The 19,941-nt window shown below is 49.8% G+C and overlaps 1 protein-coding gene across 1 annotated transcript in view; it reads right to left on the bottom strand.

Annotated features, from left to right (window-relative positions):
• NT5E (5'-nucleotidase ecto) overlaps positions 1-17,577 on the bottom strand; it is a 44,005-nt gene extending 26,428 nt beyond the window's left edge. The window contains exons 1-2 of the mRNA XM_030859439.3: positions 17,163-17,577; positions 2,293-2,515 (exon numbers count right to left, since the gene is read on the bottom strand). Coding sequence (XP_030715299.1) covers positions 2,293-2,515; positions 17,163-17,501 — 562 coding nt within the window. The 5' untranslated portion in view covers positions 17,502-17,577. The remainder of the gene's footprint in view (positions 1-2,292; positions 2,516-17,162) is intronic.
• Between the last annotated feature and the right edge of the window lie 2,364 nt (positions 17,578-19,941).

Below are 19,941 nucleotides of genomic sequence, written 5' to 3'. Positions count from 1 at the left end.
TCTGTTTTATGTCTTGGTTTTTTGGCTGCGAGGCATGTGGGATCTTAACTCCCCGATCAGGGATCGAACCCGCACCCCCTGCATTGGAAGGCAAAGTCTTAACCAGTGGACCGCCAGGGAAGTCCCTTTCTTGGTGGCTATTAAAGGAGGGGTAATGCTTTTCTCCAAATCATGCTGAACTCCTCAGCCTGACAATCCAGTCTTCAGTTCCCCTTTCTAGCTTTCTCTGCTTAGAACCCATGTTCCAGAAAACTGAACACCCAGCCACTTTGGGACTGTGGTCCCACACCTGCCTGCTCTCACGAGTTCATTCCAGCAACTTTCACTGGGAACCTCCCCTGTGCTGACACCCAGCAGGTCCCCGTCCTCAGGAGCCTGCGTCCTATCAGGTGACTCTGACCTCACTCCTGGAATGCCCTTTGCCCCAGTTGCTTCGCACACCCTGGAGAGGCCAAGTAAGGTCTTCATCGCGTCTACCTCACCCCCAAGCTGGCCATCACGTCCTTCGCTCACCAGAACCCCTCCCTCTCCCTCCCTGACTTTGTTTATGACTCTCCTATGGCGTTAATTACATGCCGCCTTAAATGAACTCAAAACCCCCTGGGTGGAACAGACATTATGGAGACACATAACTATTCAGTTATTCAACACGTCCACATCTTTAGCCCAAGATCCTCAGCTGGCCACTCTACTGTGTTCCAGATTTTCACTGAGAGGAGACCCAGCTGTGTCCTCAGGCTGCTCCAGTCATGCAGGAAGCCCAGAGCGAGGACAAATGTGATGAGGGGGAGGCGTTTTCTGGGGGTGACGGGGACCCAACAGCAGAAGCGTCCCACCCGAGGGCGCCCTGCGGCAACCAGGCCCCATTACTCCAGCCCTACCCATGTCGGTGGTTGGTTCACTCTGTAATCGCCACCCTGGCCTCTTGGCAGAAAAGCCCCAGGTGGTTCAGAGGCAGCACCCCCTGAGCCCCGGGGAAGGTGTGATCAGCCCGCACAGCGATGTCTGCAGGGGTGGGGAGAGGAAGAGGTCAGGCCGGGTGGTGGAGAGCAGCCCGAGACCAGGTCCCTCTGGTGGGACCACGTCCCTCTGAGGCAGAAGAGCACTCCTAAGACACTTCAAAAGCCAGTGCCTCAGCAGAAGCTAACACACCAGTGTAAAGCAATTACACTCCAATAAAGATATTAAAAGAAAAAAAGCCAGTGACTCATCACGTCCGTGGCTACCCTCTGTGGCTTCACAATGATCTCAGCAACAGCCGGTGACCGTGTGCAAAGGCTTGGTCACCGTGCGATAGACGTCCACCTGCCGCCTGGGGTGCCTGACAAGCCCCAGGTCCCCAGCCGTGGAGAGCGGCCCAGCCCTGCATCCAAGCCCCGCAGGACCCTCTGGGCCCCGGAGCCGCTCAAGGCCAACCGTTGACCTTTTCGTTGTTTCCGACGGCCTGCAACTATTTTAAACAGCAGCAACAGACATGTGACTTTTCTAACTGTTAATTAGATGTCCTTTATCAGTTCATTCTTAACGAAAACCCTTATTTCCCTTTTTTCTTCAAATGCGGAAAGAACACTGATTTGGATAATTTAGAAAAAAACATCTTTTTGTTTTTACTGCCAAAGTGCTCCTCTAAAAGTGGCTCAAAAATGTTTTCTGAATGGTCTCAGGGTTATACATATGTGTGTGTGTGTGTGTGTGTATAGATATAGCAGATATATATATATCTCCTGTATGGTATATATACACATATACACACACACACACACACAAGACCATTCAAAAATGTATATATATTTCCCAGAAAGCCAGATACAACAAAGTCATTAAAACTGTAAGAGACAAATAACTAAGAACAGAGAAAGCAGAGTTAACTGGACATGTAATAATCATATCAGAAAAGGAAAGTTGAGGTAAATTGAGGTAAAACCCTGGCTCTGGGCTCTGCCTCCACAGGAAGAAGGGCGTGAGTCACGTGGCTCTCATCCTCCAGTGAGTGACTCTGTACGGTTCAGCACTGGATATCAGCGGCCCTCTCGTCCAATTCTGAATGCACTGAATTAAACAAAGATACTGTTTATGTCAACAAAGAAGTTCATCGAGCAGGAGGGCGAATGTCTTTAAGAAGTAACTCAGGGCAACTGGGAGCCACTGGACTCGTTTTTCAGTGTCATCCTAAGCACACACGTGTCCAATACCACATGTTCCTACTTTAACCAACGGTCCAGAAAAATAATGCCAAGCTCTGATTCAGTGCATCTATTTTCAAGCAACAAGTGCTGTAAAAGAAGAAAATACCTGGATTGGAGAGGAAAGGGGTTTCTTTTGAAGTGTATCCGACAATCCCTACAACTTCATCACCAACAGGAAGAATTTTATACGGCAAATAAAGTCCTGATATTTGAGACGCCAGCGGCCCCTTGGCTTTAATGTTTGCACTCAGAATTGGAAATCTGGCCTCTTTGAGAAGTGGATCAATCAGGCCTTCTACACCATTATCAAATTCGTGATTTCCCAGTGCCTGGTAGAAAGGGAAAAGAGAAAAAGAATCAGGTACTCAGGAATTGCCAGTAAAAGCATACTTTAAAGAACATTACCTTGGGGAATTCCCTGGCGGTCCAGTGGTTAGGACTCCGTGCTTTCACTGCTGAGGATGAGGGTTCAATCCCTGGTCGGGGAACTACAACCCTGCGAGCCACGCGTTGTGGCCAAAAAACAGTTACCCTGGCATGGGGCTCCCAAACCTGGCGGAGCCTTAGGAAGCCGACTACATGACTGCTGTCCTTCTCAGGCTCAGAGACTTTATTCTGGGGCCCTGAGATTGGGCCCACGGGCAATCAGATCACCAGGCTGGTTTGAAAACTGCTCCCCGGGGTCCACACCACCTGCTGAAGGTGGCATCAACGTGCATAGGAGTCACCTAGAGACCTGGCTGGGTGTCCACTGACCTGCCACTCCCAGATCTGGGACAGGTCAAGAGTCTGTACGGGCTCAGAGCCAGGGTTTTGGGAGGAGCTGGCACGCTTTAACACAACCCTTGTTCCCACCTGCTTCCCTCGTTTCCTTTCCTCACTGTTCTGGGACTGGCTATAGGGGGCAAAATGACCACTTTGACGTCTGGCAGCTTCCCCTGGGGTGATGCTGACAAAACACAACGTGCCAGCCACCTCCTCAAAGGTCTTCCGCCCCCTTGTCCGCGGGCCTCCTGGAAGAAGCCCACCTCCTGGGGGCACGCACCCACCTGCTCTGGCTGCCAAGGCTGATTTGCTAACTTAGTGCTTAAACCAGTGAGTCTCAAACTTTCTCAACACCACACCCGATTTTGCTCCACCTTGAGGGTCATCTGAGAACAGGCCTGGAAGTGCTGGCGGGTGACCCCTCTGTCTAAATGAACACCCCCCCCATATTCTCTTACTGCCCCGCCCTTCTCCTTCCTGCACGCTCCCCTCCGCAGTGGCGCGCTCTGCATGCCCGTGGGGTCCTCCCCGCGTGGAGGGCTCCCTGAGCCACTGCGTCCCACCACCTCCACCCTGCTCAGCCCTGGAGCCCCTCACCTGCCCGGCAGGTGCCCCCTGGGTGCCTGGGCTCTAAGGGCCATGTGCGTCGTGTCCTCACGTGCACTGCTTCTCCACGGAGAAAGCAGCACAGTGTCTTCATGTCCCCATGTGCCTGTCTCTCAGACCAGACTCAGAATTTCTGAACTTGCCTTCCCACCCCCTCCCCCGTCTCTGAGTATCTGCTCATTTTTACTTCTTCCTCTTACCTAACTGCTTCCCTCTTAAAGGCTGACCGAGTTAAAGGTTCTCCCAGTCTTCGGTAATTGCCTTTTTCTCTTCTATTCTTAGAACATTATGGTTCTTTCCTATGGTGAAATAAGTCTGCCTTATGAGGTTACAATAACTATCTTGCTTAGCTGTAAAGTTTTTTTTAAAAAATGAATGTTCCTACAGCTCTTCACAAGAGATTATCCAATAAGTCATCCGCCTTACACTGTACCATTATATTGCTAGCACTCCGCAACAGCTGAAGTTACATTTTTCCTTTATTTGTCTTGCTTGGTGTCTCCTCCTTGGACTTGAGTGTAATGCCCTGAAAGTGGTGACCTTGGCTGCCTTTTCCCCTCTCTGCCCCGCGGGGAGAGGAGCCCTGATCCGGGTGCTTGGAGCGGTGCACGGGTGCCTGAAATATCTCCCTGGCACTCACACCTTCCACTCCAAACTGAACATCTGCTGCCCTGTCTTTTCTCCTGACTCTTCATCTGTCTGTCCAGCTGCCACGTGGACATTGTCCTCCAGGGTCTTACAGGCACCCCAAGCTCACCCGGTTCAAAGCCCCTGCCTCGGGCTTCCCTGGTGGCGCAGTGGTTGTGAGTCCACCTGCCGATGCAGGGGACACGGGTTCGTGCCCTGGTCCGGGAAGATCCCACATGCCGCGGAGCGGCTGGGCCCGTGAGCCGTGGCCGCTGAGCCTGCGTCCGGAGCCTGTGCTCCGCAACAGGAGAGGCCACAACAGTGAGAGGCCCGCGTACCGCAGAAAAAAAAAAAAAAAAAAGCCCCTGTCTCTGGGATTCCCATCTTGGTCCAGGTGCTATCATCTCCCAAGTCAGTACAGCCAGAAGCCCCGGGGCAGCTGAATCCCTCCCCCTCGCTGCCTCTCCCACATCTCCCAGCAGCATCCCTTCCCTTTGGCTAAATGCTCTGGTCCAGCCCACCCCATTGCTCCCACCTGCCTGTGCCCTGGCCACTCCTTCTAGGAACTGCAACAGCTTCCCAGCTGGGCCTCCAGCTACCACCATCGCCTTCTCTGAACCATCCTGCACGCATCTGGCTGCCAGAATCATCTTTCCAAAACGCAAATCTGAACTTGTCCGTCCGACCTTAAGGTCCCACAGAGGCTCCCCACTGCCTTTGTGATAAAGTTCATTGTCCTGAGCTCTCTGAGGTCTGGTCTCGCCTTCCCCTTCAGCCTCCCTCTGACACCCACCCCCAGGCAGCAGTCAGGCCTGACGCCATGACTAAGGAGCAGTGATTCAGGCACATTTCTAAACTGCAGCTTCCTCGGAAGAGCAGTCAATGAATAAAACAAAAGTCATCATGGAAACGAGCCGGCATTTACTAAGCACTCTCCACACACCATGCGAGGTGAGTTTGCAGAGCAAAGCTGGTTTCCTGCTGTGACGTTGGTACTATTACTATCCTCATGTTACAGAGGAGAACAACCGAGCTCTACAGACATTAAATCAATCGTTCAAAGTCACACGATTAGGAAGCGGTGGAGTTGGGACCAGAGCCACTTCTGTTTGACTCCAACCTTCTTCACCTCTATGCTTGGATGTAATGGGTTTCGCATAAGGCCTAGTACAGGGGGAGCCCTCGAAGTAAAATCCTGACTCCTCGTACTTTTCCACGCTCTCACGGATCTCTGTCCCTCTGTATAGGATGGAGAAAAGATGATCAACTGATACATACATAGGGAGACAGAACATTCCTTTCCCATGCCAGGCCTTTACTACTTTATTCAACTAATGGCCTTAGCTCCTGAAGTCTGATGGTCCTTCTGGAAGAAAGACTTCCCCAAACCCTCGTGGTCGTCCCTGAGTTAGCTGTCCTTCTCTGCTCCGAAGGTCCCCTCAGGCAGCCCTAGCAGACCCCACAACTGCCCACTGAGTCCCCGTATCACCCAGCACAGTCCCTGGAGCAGAGCATGAATAAATGAATGAGCAGAAAAATCTCCATCAAATGGCCTTCTCCTACACACAGCTGACTCTTCCTACAAAAATCAAGGCAGGACGTGCTCCACGGAGTTGCCTGGGAGCGACCTGGTGCTCACTGCCGGTTCTCCCACCCTCCCCATGGCTCCCCGCTGCTCCCTATCCCGCCATCAGCCTCCAGCAGGAACTTACCCTCAGTAAGCCAGTGAAGGAGACACTTGTGAGGATGCGCGTGACCCCAGGTGTTGGGAAAGACTCTCCACAACCTCAGAGAAACCCCTGGAGAAGCGCTGCAACACCCAGGCGACCCTCCCTTCCCCTCACGACCCACCAGCCACCAAGCTCCTTTGCTCCTGCACCGCCCCAGCCAGGGCGCCCCTCCTCTCTGCGCTCCCAATGCCCCACTCTGCCTCATCGCTCTTCACCCACACCTTTGCAGAGCCTCCGAGCCGGTGTCTGGTCGCCAGGCTCACACACCTCTCGACCACAGCCCGCGGGCCCCCAGAACGCGCATCCCCAAACACCCACCCGACCGCTTCTAGCCCTGGTGTGAGTCTCTGCGAGACTCCCCCCCTGCCCACCGAAACCCCAGCCCTGCCTCCTCGGACGCCGTATGAGCGAGCCACTCCCTGATCTCCCTGAGCTCTCGCGTTTTTTCTGCCAGACCAGGTGCCCTCAGTTCCAGGAACACTAATCCACCTGCACGCAATGAGCTGCCTTAGATGCAGCCCAAGGTGAGCTCCGTGAGAAGCCTTTCGTGGCGCCATGACCGCAGACAGCCCTCCAGCCACATCCGTCACACCTCGCTGCCGCTGTCCACACATCTTTCTCCCGGAGGCAGGAGTGGTGTCGACTGTCCCAGTGTCCTTGGTGATGCCAGATGAGCGCCTGGCACCAGCGCCCTGCAGGTGTTTACTGAACGGATAGTAAAACCACCTGCTTCTTTCAAACGGGCTCCATTTTCACCTATGATTTGGTAAGTGAGCCACTGAAACTTTTCAGTAGAAGGCAGGATATAAAATCACTTGGTAAATAGTAGTTAAGTGACATTTAGTTGTAAAACAAGAGAAACCAAATTGCTTGGAAGCAGGTGAACCAGACGGTAAGCTTGGAAGCTTAGCCAACTGCTTCACAATTCATCGCCTGGTCCTCTTATTTCATTTCCTGTGTGTGTGGGTTTTTTAATTAATTAATTAATTTATTTTGGACTGCGTTGGGTCTTCGTTGCTGCGTGCGGGCTTTCTCTAGTTGCGGTGAGTGGAGGCTACTCTTCGTTGTGGTGCCGGCTTCTTGCAGTGGCTTCTCTTGTTGCGGAGCACGGGCTCTAGGTGCACGGGCTTCTGTAGTTGTGGCGTATGGGCTCAGTAGTTGTGGCTCGCGGGCTCTACAGCGCAGGCTCAGTAATTGGGGTGCACGGGCTTAGCTGCTCCGCGGCATGTGGGATCCTCCCGGACCAGGGATCGAACCCATGTCCCCTGCATTAGCATGCGGATTCTTTTTTTTCTTTTAACATCTTTATTGGAGTATAATTGCTTTACAATGGTGTGTCAGTTTCTGCTTTATAACAAAGTGAATCAGCTATACATATACATATATCCCCATATCCCCTCCCTCTTGCGTCTCCCAATCCCACCCCTCTAGGTGGTCACAAAGCACCGAGCTGATCTCCCTGCGCTATGCAGCTGCTTCCCACCACTGTGCCACCAGGGAAGTCCCTCCTGTGTTTTAATTTATATTTCCACTAATATCTTATTGGCATTTGTTGGTGAATAGATTTTTAAACAAAGTTTTCTGAACTGTTCAGTGTCTTGTCTTGCACATGTGAACGCTGTACAGATTTCATGATAGCAGTTGGCAAGAAAATGGAACTTTTTGAAGTGTCTTTCTATTGGGAATCTACCAAGGGGATCAACTCTGGTTGATAGGGTATCTGAATTAGAAAGGGGACATTTCATAGCCCCAGTTTTGTCTACAAAGAACTGTGAAAATTACCAGTGAATTTGACATGAGGGAATTTCAAGAAAGAGAAAAAATTTTAAAGACAAAAAAATGACAAAAAGAAATACTAATAGTTAAGACTTCCCTGCTACATGGCCAAGCCCTGTTCACACATGAACTCATTCAATTCTCACAATGCTATGAGGTAGGTGCTATTATTTGTCCTTTATAGAGATGGGAAAACTAAGGCACGGGTCTTCCACAGCTAGCAAGCGGCAGAGCTGGGGTCTGAACAAAGCGAGGCTTTAGCATCTGGGACCTTAACTATTCTGCCAAACTGCCGCTAATACAAGCACCTGTAAACCATGATGTAAAAGGATATAGAAAGAATGTATATATACATGTATAACTGAATCCCTTTTCTGTACAGCAGTAATGAACACTACATTGTAAATCAACTATACTTCAATAAAAAATTATAAAGAAATAAAAAATAGTTATTATACACAGAATGGATAAGCAGCAATGTCCTACTATAGGGCACAGAGAACTATGTTCAGTATCCTATGAAAAACCATAATGGAAGAGATTATAGAAAAATACAAGCCTCTGGAAGGGATGAGTATCACTCAACAACCCACTGGTTTCTTCCCGATTTCTACAGCGCCAAGCAACACGGCCCTGGTCCTTGTCCTTAGGAAGGGAGAGAGCGTGACATAAACACATCCGTCCATGCATCCATCAAGCAAGTGGGAACCACAGACGGGGACGTGTGTGAGAGAGCCTGGCAAGGACGCAGGCCCGCCCTGCCCGTTAAGGATGGCCAGGGCTCCAAGTGTGAGCTTCACTTGGTCAGGGGAAGCCCCCAGGCAAATGACATCAGCTATATTAACAAATGAGGGGATGAAGACATGACAGCTGAGATAGTCAAAAATGTTCCAAGTGAAGACAAGAGGCTTAAATCCAGGTGGAAGAGAAACGAAGGAAAGAAGAACTGATTTAAGAGCAGCGCAGGACGCATTACACAGAAGAAAAGAATTTCTGTTTTAATCCGCAGAACTCAATTGTGAGAACGTCAAAAAGCCATTTGTCAGAAATTTGCAACACATGAATTTAGTGAGTCATTTAGACACTAGCTCATCCCATGAAGGAGTCTGCAGGAAACCCTATAATTTAAGGGTGAGGGGAGAATCTGGTCTATCATACAACAGGGCTCAGCTGCCAATCACTCAGGGAGACTCAGCAACAACCGTAAGTGGGAAGGATCACAAGGTAGGTCTGGTTTGGGTGGTACATTTCTGGCGCTGTGGCCACTTCTGGTGTTGGGTTGCACTCCACACCCCCAGTTTTAGGCCCTGGCAGGTGAATGTGGCACCTGATTGAATAGCAGAAAAGATTCCCAGACTTAATCCAGCTTTCCTGCACCTCAATGTTCGCTGAATGAATGACTGAACAAACAAGTACTGAACAGACAGCATTTCACATTTGCCATATAAGCTCTGTACATGCAAAATACCCATACCATTGTTACCTTTAGAATCACCTGCTCAACTACTTGGGTTCCAGGCAGGTTTAACTACATCTCGGAGGGGCTAGAAGGCTCCAGCTAATGTTTGGATTCTATATAGAACCAACTATTCAGGTGAGGGAAAAGAAGTGTCAAGGGGATTTTCAAGTTCTGGTTACGCAGCTGAAGAACACAGCCAGGGAAGGAGCTTACACAGCATTCAGAGGCGTCTGTGAGTGAAGTGGGGAACACTGTCAATCTGCTGTGGGATTTGTTTGGTTCCTTCCCCTTTTCAGTTAAGAAAACACAGATGGCTAGGACAAGATGAGCTAAGAAGCTGCCTTTGTTTCCTCCTCTCCGTGCCTGAGGCTGGTCTCACCCAGCCCAGCTCTGGTGTGGAAACTCAGACTGGAACAGGAAGCGTAAGGTCCGGGACCACAGCCACAGGACAGGGTCGGGGTCGGGGGGGGGGGTGAATGTTCACATCACTGAGGCCCAAGGATCCACAACCCACTAGACACGTACAACTTCTGAGGTCTGAGCTCTAGGAAAAACTACAACTTTCTTTGCTTTTAAAAAGAGAACAACAAAATTCCCGCTGCCATTAGATATCTCTTTTAAGCTTCCCAAACCAGCAAGGCTAGTCTGTCTTCCCAGAACATCTGCTTTGTTATTGAAGATAAACTCATTTAGTTTCCTCCATATGAGAGGCTTTGCCATTAACCACTTGAATATAAGGTGACTTCTCTTTGCTTAGAGATTGGTTTTCTGGGGAGGAGGGGAAACATGCCCACTGTTGATTTGGGCATATATGGTACCCAGGCATTGTCTTCTGCAGACAAGATGTTTAGTTGGAGAATCCCTCTGCACAGGTATTAGAATTTCAGTCATTTTTGCTTTGTTTTGCTCCTCCCCCCTCCCCCCTTCATAGGTCCTACCCAGACTCTTTATGTGGTTATGAAGGGCTCAGGCGGGCATGGTCCCCTCCTCTGAACAGTAAGTTTCACCCTGGCAGGTCTTGTTCACTGCCCGAAGCACTCAGCACGAAGCCTGGCACAGGCCAGTGCCTAGTGAATATCTGCGGACTGAATGAATAAAAGAACCTCACAGACAGCAGGCTTGAACCTGGGCTCATCATCCTCCCATTGTGGCCACCGACTTCTATTACGAAGAAGGTAACCCTCCATCCAAAATCCTGGGAACCTGTTTGTCTGGAAGCAGTGGCCGCCTGCAGGTACCTGGGAGAAGACCCAAGCCATCCCTCCATAAGGAAAGAGTCTCCATGAAAGGGATGGTGAAGGGGACATAAGAACGTTGTCAGGCAAACTTAGACTTGTGCGTAAAATTCAGGGCCAGCACCAGCCGAGCTATGTTGGCAGATTAGAAGCAAGACAGACGGCAAGGGCTGAGGCGCTGAGAAATGACAGGGGCAGACCACCCTCTCCAAATGCCCTGTTTCATAGAGGAGGGATCTGCTGCCCAAACCCACATAGATAATGACTTGCAAAAGCCAAGAAGTAAAACCTGGGTGTCCTGAGGTCCTGTCCAGATCTCTTTCCACCGCTTCTGTCTGCCACAGCCCTACAGGGGACAAGCATGTCCAGTAAGTTCAGGAAACGCCTTTAGCTGGAAATAACAGGCTTCAGCTGTCAGGGGGTAAGCTTACTACACCTCTGCACTCCTGAGGTGTAGTGTTAAACAATGCCGACTCTCCCCGTGTCTGCGGCTTGAACCCTCTTAGTCATCTTTTGATTATAACCTCTCCTGAGCCACTCCTGCCAACAGAAGGTGACCGTGGCTAGCACTGTGCAGAGAACTTTCCATGCATTATCATCTCCTTTAAACCCCACAGCAATCTATGGGGGGAAGACCGCCATCACACCCACCTTACTCCTGCGGAAAGGAAGGCTCCACGAGGTCCAAGAACCTGCTCACAGCCCATAGATTTTAAGTGGTAGAAAGGGGACCTGATCCCAGACAGTCACCCCCGAGTTCACCCTCACAGCCCTGTGCCACGCTGCCTGCCTACTGAAACTGGTCCCAGTGGCTTCAGCCTTTCTTTCCCCATCACCATAGTTCCGAACCAGAGTCCCCCTAAAACTTAGTTCCCTTACTGAGTTTATGATTAATCTCTCTGTTCAAAACTTTATTCCCTTTCTTGTCCCCTCTGACCTCAACCACGTGCTAACTGAACAGTAATCAACCAGAGTCAGAGGAGGAAGATGGCCCGTTGTAGATTTCATCATTAACATACAAACTCAGGTTGTTCTCCTAACAGGCCCTGGAGCTATGGACCACCTGGCCAGAGAATTGTAGACCGGAGACACCCTGACTCCAGAAACTGTGATTAAGAAATGTCACAAGACAATGATTAATCCCAGCTCCTTTGTTCATCCCCTTTAAAAACACCAGTAACTCAAAGTCTAAGCTGGAGTGGATCTGAGGCTCATCTCCCACTCCCTTGCTTGGGCGCCCTGCCTTGACTTTGACGCAGACTCCCGCTGTCAGAGTTTGGCTTTCTGCGCCGTGGGCACACGAGCACTTTGCCGGGTTGCATTCAGGGTCCATCATCTCCCACCCAGACCGCTGGCCAGCCCCTTCTCCCCTCCTCTTCTCTGGTATCTTCACCCTCCCATCCATTTCTGTTCATCTTCCAAAACTAGGATTTCCTTCTGTTGCTGGGAGGTGTCTTCTCACATCAACCAGTTCTCTAGTTCTCTGCGGTTACCAACTGTGTGTCCAACAATTCAATTCCATTTTGACACTGTCTACCTGGAGTGAGCATCAGATCACAAATCCCAGGCTCAGAGCCACAAGCCTGCCCCTTCAGATGCCAGCTGCAAGTCTTGGGTCACTTGTACTTCTGACCCATCAGCTATAAATCAAGGATTCCCACGGCCCCTCCACAGGCTCGATAATTTGCTAGAACCACTCACAGGATGCAGGAAAGTGCTTTGGTTACTGTTACTGGTATATTTTAAAGGATACAACTCAGGAACAGCCAAATGGAAGACATGCATGGTACAAGACGTGCAAGCAGAGGGGTGCACGTGGCCTCCTGGAGCACACCACCCTCCGGGCACCTCAGTGTGTTCACCGTTTAGGAGTTTTCACGGAGGTTTCATCACACTGACATGACTGATTAAATCACTGACAACTGGTGATTGGTTCAATCTCCGGGCCCCCTCCCCTCCCCAGAGGTTGAAAGTTCCTACCCTCTGGCCTTTTCCTTTCTGGCCACCAGCCCTCATTCTGAAGCTGCCTAGGGGTTCCCAGCTATCAGTCACTTCATTAGCATACAAAGGACACTCATCACTCATCCCCAAGAGTTTGGGGAGCTATGCTGCCAGGAACTGCAGACAAAGACAAAATGTTTATTTTTCATTAACCACAGTCCCTCTACTCAGAAACCTCCAGTGGCTCCCCATGGCAACAGAGGAGAGCCCACACTTTTCAGGGTGGCCTGTAAACCCTACACAATCTCATCTCCCCTGATTCCTGCCACCTTGCTCTGGTCCGGGCTGATCCATCGTGCAGATTCCTGCCTCTGCACCTGTGCTTCATCCTCCTGCCCCCTCACTAAATCAAAATGGAATCAAGGGACTTCCCTGGTGGTCCAGTGATAAAGAATCTGCTTTCCAATGCAGGGGTCGCGGGTCTGATCCCTGGGCAGGGAACTAAGATCCCACATGCCGCGGGGCAATGAAGCCTGCGCACCACAACTTCTGAGCCTGCACGCCTCAACTAGAGAGCCTGTGTGCCACAAACTAGAGTCCATGCGCCCTGGAGCCCGTGCGCCACAACTAGAGAGAGAAATCCCGCATGCCACAACTAGAGGGAAGCCCGTGCACCACAACTACAGAGAAGCCTGCGCACCGTAACAAAGATCCGACGCAGCCAAAAAAAATTTTTTTTAAAAGGAAATAAATAGAAGCTCGCGCAGGGCAATGAAGACCCAACACAGCCAAAAATAAATAAATAAACAAAAGAAAATAAATAAAATAAATTTTTAAAAATGGAATCAAAACATTTCTTAGGACGCCATTGGTTTAGAGATGTAAGGAACCTCAGATTTTATAGATGAGGAACTGATGACCCAGACTGCTGAATGGCATAGCCCCAGATTATAGATTCATTATCTATCAAAGGCAGAGAGAAAGGTACCCATCTCTGAATTCCGGGGATGAGCGCTGGGGATGACAAGCTCCAAATGAACAAAGTCTTGTGTAAACTTTCAAAAGCACAAACCACACACACACACACACACACACACACACAATTAATTTGATTATACCAAGTGGAGGATTTCTGTTCAGTGAAAAGACACTACGGACAAAATTACTAAACCTAAATAGAAGATATCTGCAATGTCTAAACTTGATTACAGATCAACACTTAGAATTCCTGAAAATCAGGAAAAATAGAGCAAACCTAATTTTTAAAAATAGAGCAAAGTATGTGAACATGCAATTAGGGAAGAGGAAACCCCCAAAGTTAACAAACATATCAAATTCACTAGTTATTAGAAAAATACAAGATCAAACAATGAGATGTCATTTTACACCTCCTGGAAAGCTGGAGAATGATGCAAAGCAGGGGTAAGGATGCGGGGCTCACATCTGCCTGGGGGTGGGTGTGGTGAGTAGAGGGCTCCAGGAAAGCAGTCTGGCGATCCTTACAGCGCAGTCCCTGTGGCCAGCAATTCTGCCCTTGGGTGTGGATCCCAAAGAAATCCTCACAGGCGGGACCCGCAGGAGGCTGCTCCGGGCAGCGCATTTGTGGAACTGCAGCACGATGTGTGCGACCTCCAAACCCATCATGGGGGAGCAGATGCTAAAACGTGTGGAGGTCTCCATGGAGCAGGATGCACAGTGTACGTATGGGGTAGATACAGAGTGACACCACTCAATGAGGAGACATTAAGAATAGCTCAGTCCAAAAAAAATAATCATCACACCGCTGGTGAGTCCTGCAAATACAAACTGCTACATGGTGTTACAGGATTAGCATTTAAAAATAATTTTTTTAAATAAAGTTTTTTTAAAAAGTGTATAAAAATATTAGTTCAGACAATGGGACTTAGAAGAGATGGTGGAGGGGCCGGAGGAGGGTGGTAGGCTGTGCGGGGCAGTCAGAATCAGATTAAACTGAGAGCTGAAAACCCAAACCCCCATTCCTCACAACTTTTGCTTTTTTTGGCCGGGCACATGGAGCTAAACTTTACTGAGTACTCTGAGCCAGGAGGGTGCTAGGGATTTGTACATTTATTATCTCATGTATCGCTTGCAAAACTCCTACACCGTTGGGTAGGGGTGATCCCTCCTGTTTTGCAGTTGGAAACAGGACACTCAGAGAAAGCAACGTGCCAAAATCACACGGTGAGGCACATCGGATGCACATCTGAGCTGTCTTCCTGTCCCTCTGCCAATAAAGCGACACCAACTAGCGACTTGTGACATTCTCCCTCTAGAGTTTTCTGCCTGGCAGCTGGGTCCAGGGGTCTTCCCCAGGCTTGCCCTAGGCTCCAGAGCTATCAGACCCCCCCCCCCCCCAGCTCTCTCCCTGGGACACACGGGTCCAGAGGTCTAGGGTACTCCTGAAGTTAAGCTAGATTCTAGTAGCTTCCTCTTTGCCCTCCAGACCCACGCATCCTTAGATGTGGCTCCTCGAACCAGGTCCAGTTTCTAGAGAACTGGAGACGCCCCTGCACAACTGTTTTCCACCCTGATCTAAATCTCCAGCTTCCTGGAAGTCAAGATGTAGCGGCAGGTGGGTGGGCATGGGAGGAACATTAACAGCAGAAAAGCGATAAATTCCCTGAGAGCAGTATAAGCAAAAGGACAGTGAAAAACCTCTGTAAACCCAGAACATGGCAGAGCTTTGTTAAAGCAACGCGAGAACTAGGATTTTACGCAGGTCAAATCATGTTTGTCAAACCCCAGAACTGCACAGAGTTAAGTCTGATAAGATGCTATCAGGAACCTGGCTGTTGACCCTCCTCTCCCTCCTTACCCGCTGCCAACATTATATAAGCTGCCTAGTTTTCCTCAGGCCCCAGTCCAATTATTCTTAGTGAAACTGAAAAGAAAGTAATTCCATCCAATAGAAAGTATTCTAAAAGGTCCCAGTGGTGATGGGCTGTAACTTGCCGCAGACTGCTTTGGCTTTACCCAGACTCCTTCATAAACACTTGATATGATGACTAACACCATGAGTTTAATTTGACTTAAAGAGAAAAACATTATTATTCAAGAAAACTAGGAATTATCCATCTTTTTTTCACCAAAAAGAGTCTACACAACTGTGGACAAAAGAGTGACACAAAAAGAAAAGTTTAGAAAGTTGTGGTTTATACATGAAATCAAAACAAACTTATGTAAGGTTTATTCTTCCTCAGAGGAAATGGCAACGTAGGCTAGTAACAGGTTAATTTTATAAATATTTATTCTGCTGTTACCTTAGGGCAAAGCATCAGGCAGGATGAGCTGCGCAGATAAGAACGCGATGAGGCCACTCACGGAATTCTTGGGACCCACGATTCTTTGGTGGAGTCCAGATGCTGGCGAGCTCCCCAGATAAACTCTGGGGCTCAGGGGTCCCTTTGTATTGCTGCTGCTTTGAGCATCCCTGATAACCTTAAAACCAACGATCAGAATGGAGAGGAGAGCTCTCTGCCCTTCTTTCATCTCTCTACAATGAGCTTTCTTGGAAAAACCCCCCCAAACAAAACAACTCTACCCTCTTATCTTCTCCTGTCCTCCTCTCTCCAAGTTTCCAGCTGGGGTGGGGGGTGGGGGAAAATACAGCACTGTGCTTTGCTGACCTCTGTGCTCTTCTGATACAAAGTGTGCCATTAGCCCTCTGTATTCCAGCCTGTACCACACCTCTCCCTGCCTTCCAGATACACACACATGGACTTCACAGATTTCCCTGGACCCCTGCTCTGTTCTTCTAAAGCTCCTAGGATTTCTTGCCCCCAGTTTCTCCACAGAATCTCTTTATTCTAGGATTTTACACAGGGTTAAACTTGGTGCTGGTTTGAGTTACAAAAGTCATACCTATTTATTATTGTGTAACTAACTCCTCTCTGCTCCTTTTCTAGAATTCAGTCTAACCAATAAGGCACCACCTTTAACAGAGCACTGGGGAACTTGAACTTAAACTCTTGCCCATGTTTTAAGAGCCTCTCATCTCTTAAGCTGGAGTCTCTTCCTAAATCTCTTCTGCTAAACTGGTTTTACTGAAATCCTTTGAAACCCAGTGTTTTCAGCATTTTGGCTTCCTCTCGAAGTTTCTTTCTTTCTGTGTTTAAACCTCTACAGCAGGGTCTGGTAATAATAAGAACTAACATTTAAAGAGGCCATACTATGTGCTAGGCAATCCTCTGAAGTAGATAGAATTATTACCCCCATATTACAGAGGAAGGAACTGAGGCAGAGAGAAAGTCAATTGCACACAGAAGGTGCCCAGCCTTTTTCCCAAGTCTGCCAGCTTAAATATGCTTAAGCTGCGGGGTCAAAGGGCTCTGGAGTCCATTCTTAACCTGTCTCCCTATTCTGGACCTGCAAAATGCACTCAACCTCTTTGACCCTGAGTTAGTTTCACTTCCCATTATTGGTAAATCGAGATAAAGCATTCTTCGAAAGACCGACCAGTAAATGAGAGGTTCGTGACGAGTCTACCTCGGTCCCAGGCTCTGGATAATTGGGGTCCTACGCACCCCAGCGGAACGCCCTCACTGGCAGGGCTGGAACCCGTTCCTCGAAACGCCCCATCTCACGGTGAGGGTGCAGCAACATCAGTCCGTTTAAGACGAATCGGCCAAGGGACGTCTATGTCTGCGTCCACCTGGCACACTGACGGGGAGTCTCGCTTTCTCCCCACATCGCTCTGCGCCCCGGTCCCAGGCTCGCCACCCGTGCCTCGCCGTCGGCGGCTCCTCCACCCCGGCTTCTCTCTCGGTCCGGGGACTCTACCCAGGGGCTCCCGAGCTTCCCGGGCTCGCCTTCTTACCATGGCATCGTAGCGCAGGGCGTTCATGAAGTGCGCCACCTCGGCGCCCTTGTACACGGTGAACCAGATGGTACCCTGGTACTGGTCGCCGGCGTCGAGCAGCAGCACGTGGGGCTCGGCGCGGCGGATCTGGCGCACCTTGGTGGCGAGCCGTGCCACGCCGCCCACGCAGCGGCTGGCGTTGACGCACTTGCTAGAGTCCTCGCTCGTCTGCTCCAGCCGGCTGTGCACGTCGTTGGTGTGCAGTATGGTGAGCTCCCAGCCGCCTGCCGCGGGCCACAGCAGCGCGCCCAGCGCGAGCAGCCTCAGCGCTGAGGCGCGTGCGCCTCGGGGACCCATGGCTGCAGCTGCCGGCGAGGGCGCGAGGGCGGTGAGTGCTGGCGAGCCGCGCGGGTGGAGGCGTGCGGTGGCGAGCGCGGAGGGCGCCGGAATCAAGTGCCCTGGCCGGCGAGCGGGCGAGCCGGCGGGAGGGCCGGCGGGCGGGCCAGGCGAGGCGGGGCAGGGCCTGGGCGGGCTCTCCTGAGGCCCGGAGGCCGGCCCCACGGCCAGGCGCACGCCCGCGCGGTCACCCGATACGACCCCGGCCCGCCGGGCTGCCGGGGCGCGGCTGGCGGCTGGCACCCGCTCCGGGCGGGAACAGTGGGGAGGTTGTTCACGCTGGGGACCGGGCACCGGCCGCGGGCCCGGCCCGTCCGGGGAGCCTGGTCGCCGGCGGTGGGCTGTTCTTAACGGGGTGCGAGGGAGGAGTTGGAGGGTCCATCCCGCTTCCAGGTCCTCGCTGATTCTCGCCTCTTTAAAATTTTTCTAAAGAGGGATGCCTTGTTTGTGTGAGTGGGTTTGTGGTTGCGCGAGCTCATCACTTGAAAGAACGAAAGAGGAAAGAGGAGGTGGAAAGGAAGAAGGGCGAGACGAGGGAGACGGGAGCGCTGTGCTTTTGGGGCTGTGGGAGCCAAAGACGGGTCGTGAGCTGTGACTGCTCCCTTGCCAGTTTAAGGACACACCAGGTCTGCTTTGCTTAGACGTAGAATCTCAGAAGCTAGAAATCATTCTAATCCAGTCGCGCGTTTATGGATGCTTATAACCTTAGCGACACAACAGCAGCGGTGCGCGGTAGCTCTTGGAAGCTAAAACGGACCATCCCGAGTAAAACCAGTACCGCTGAGGGTGTGATGCTGCCTTCTGTTGCTTTTCTCGGCTTTTTTTTTTTCTGTCCTATTTTAGAGGTTTTAATGTTTTAAGGATGGTGTGGGGTGTGTGTGTGTGTTTAAGGCAAAACTTCTGGCAAGGAAGGAAATGCTAATAGGAATGCATACAGTAAACAAATCATCATTATAATCGAGTTAATATTGCTGCAGAGTTTCCCTCTGTTTAAGAGGTTGATTCCTGGGTACAGTTAATAATCGAATTTGGGAAGGGAAGGAGCCCCTACTAGGTGTCCCATTATTTATGCTTTAAAGAACAGCCTCTGTTGTCCTCACACTTCTCCAAAATGCATCAAGCCAGTCCTGCTGTATTTTTTAAAGCTTTGGGGAACAAAATATACATAACATAATTTACCATTTTAACCATTTTAAATGTGCAGCTGAGTGGCATTAAGTACGTTCACATCGTTGTGCAGCGATCACCACCATCCATCTCCAGAACTTTTTCATCTTCCCAAACTGAAACTCCATAGACATTAAAAAATAACTTCCCATTCCCCTCTTCCCTCAGCCCTTGGCAACCACCATTCCACCTTCTGTCTCTGTGAATTTGAGTACTCTAGGTATCTCATATAAGTGGAATCAAACAATTTGTCCTTGTGTGACTCATTTCACTTAGTATAGTGGTTCAAACATGGCTGTTCAAGGTTGTGGCATGTGTCAGAACTTTCTTATTAAAGGTTGAATAATATTCCATTATATGTATATACCACATTTTGTTTATCTATTCATCCATTGGTGGACACGGGTTGTTTCCACTTTTTGGCTGTTGTGAATAATGCTGTTATGAACGTGGGGTACGATATCTGTTCAAGTCTCTGCTTTCAATTCTTTTGGGTATACACCCAGACATAGAATTGCTGGATTGTATGTACGGTAGTTCTATGTTTCATTTTTTGAGGAACTGCATACTTTCTTCTGTAATGGTTGCCCCATTTTACATTTCCTTAAGCAATGCACAAGGGCTCCAATTTCTCTACATCCTTGCCAATACTTATTTTCTGCTTTTGCTAATAGCTGTCCTAAACGGTGTGAAGTAGTATCTCATTGTGGTTTGATTTTCATTTCCTTAATAATGGATGACGTTGAACATCTTTTCATGTGCTTATTGGCCATTTGTATATCTTACTTGGAGAAATGTCTGTTCAAGTCCTTTGCCTATGTTTTAATAGGATTACTTGCGTTTTTTTGTTGTTGTTGTTGAGTTGTAGCAGTCTTTATATATTCAGGGTATTAACTCCTTATCAGATATGTCAGGGGTCCCCAACGCTCCTACCAGTACCAGTCCGTGGCCTGTTAGGAACTGGGCCGCACAGTGGGAGGTGAGCGGCAGGCCAGCCAGTGAAGCTTCATCTGTATTTACAGCCGCTCCCCATTGCTCGCATTACTGCCTGAGCTCCGCCTCCTGTCAGCATTATGGTGAGGTGTATAATTATTTCATTATATATTACAATGTAATAATAATAGAAATAAAGTGCACAGTAAACATAACATGCTTGAATCATTCCGCAACCATCCCCCCTGACCCCCACCCCAGTCTGTGGAAAAGCTGTCTTCCACAAAACCAGTCCCTGGTG

This window comes from Globicephala melas, chromosome 14, assembly GCF_963455315.2.
Source record: "Globicephala melas chromosome 14, mGloMel1.2, whole genome shotgun sequence".
NCBI classification, from domain to species: domain Eukaryota; kingdom Metazoa; phylum Chordata; class Mammalia; order Artiodactyla; family Delphinidae; genus Globicephala; species Globicephala melas.
This window is presented reverse-complemented; position numbering and strand designations above follow the sequence as displayed.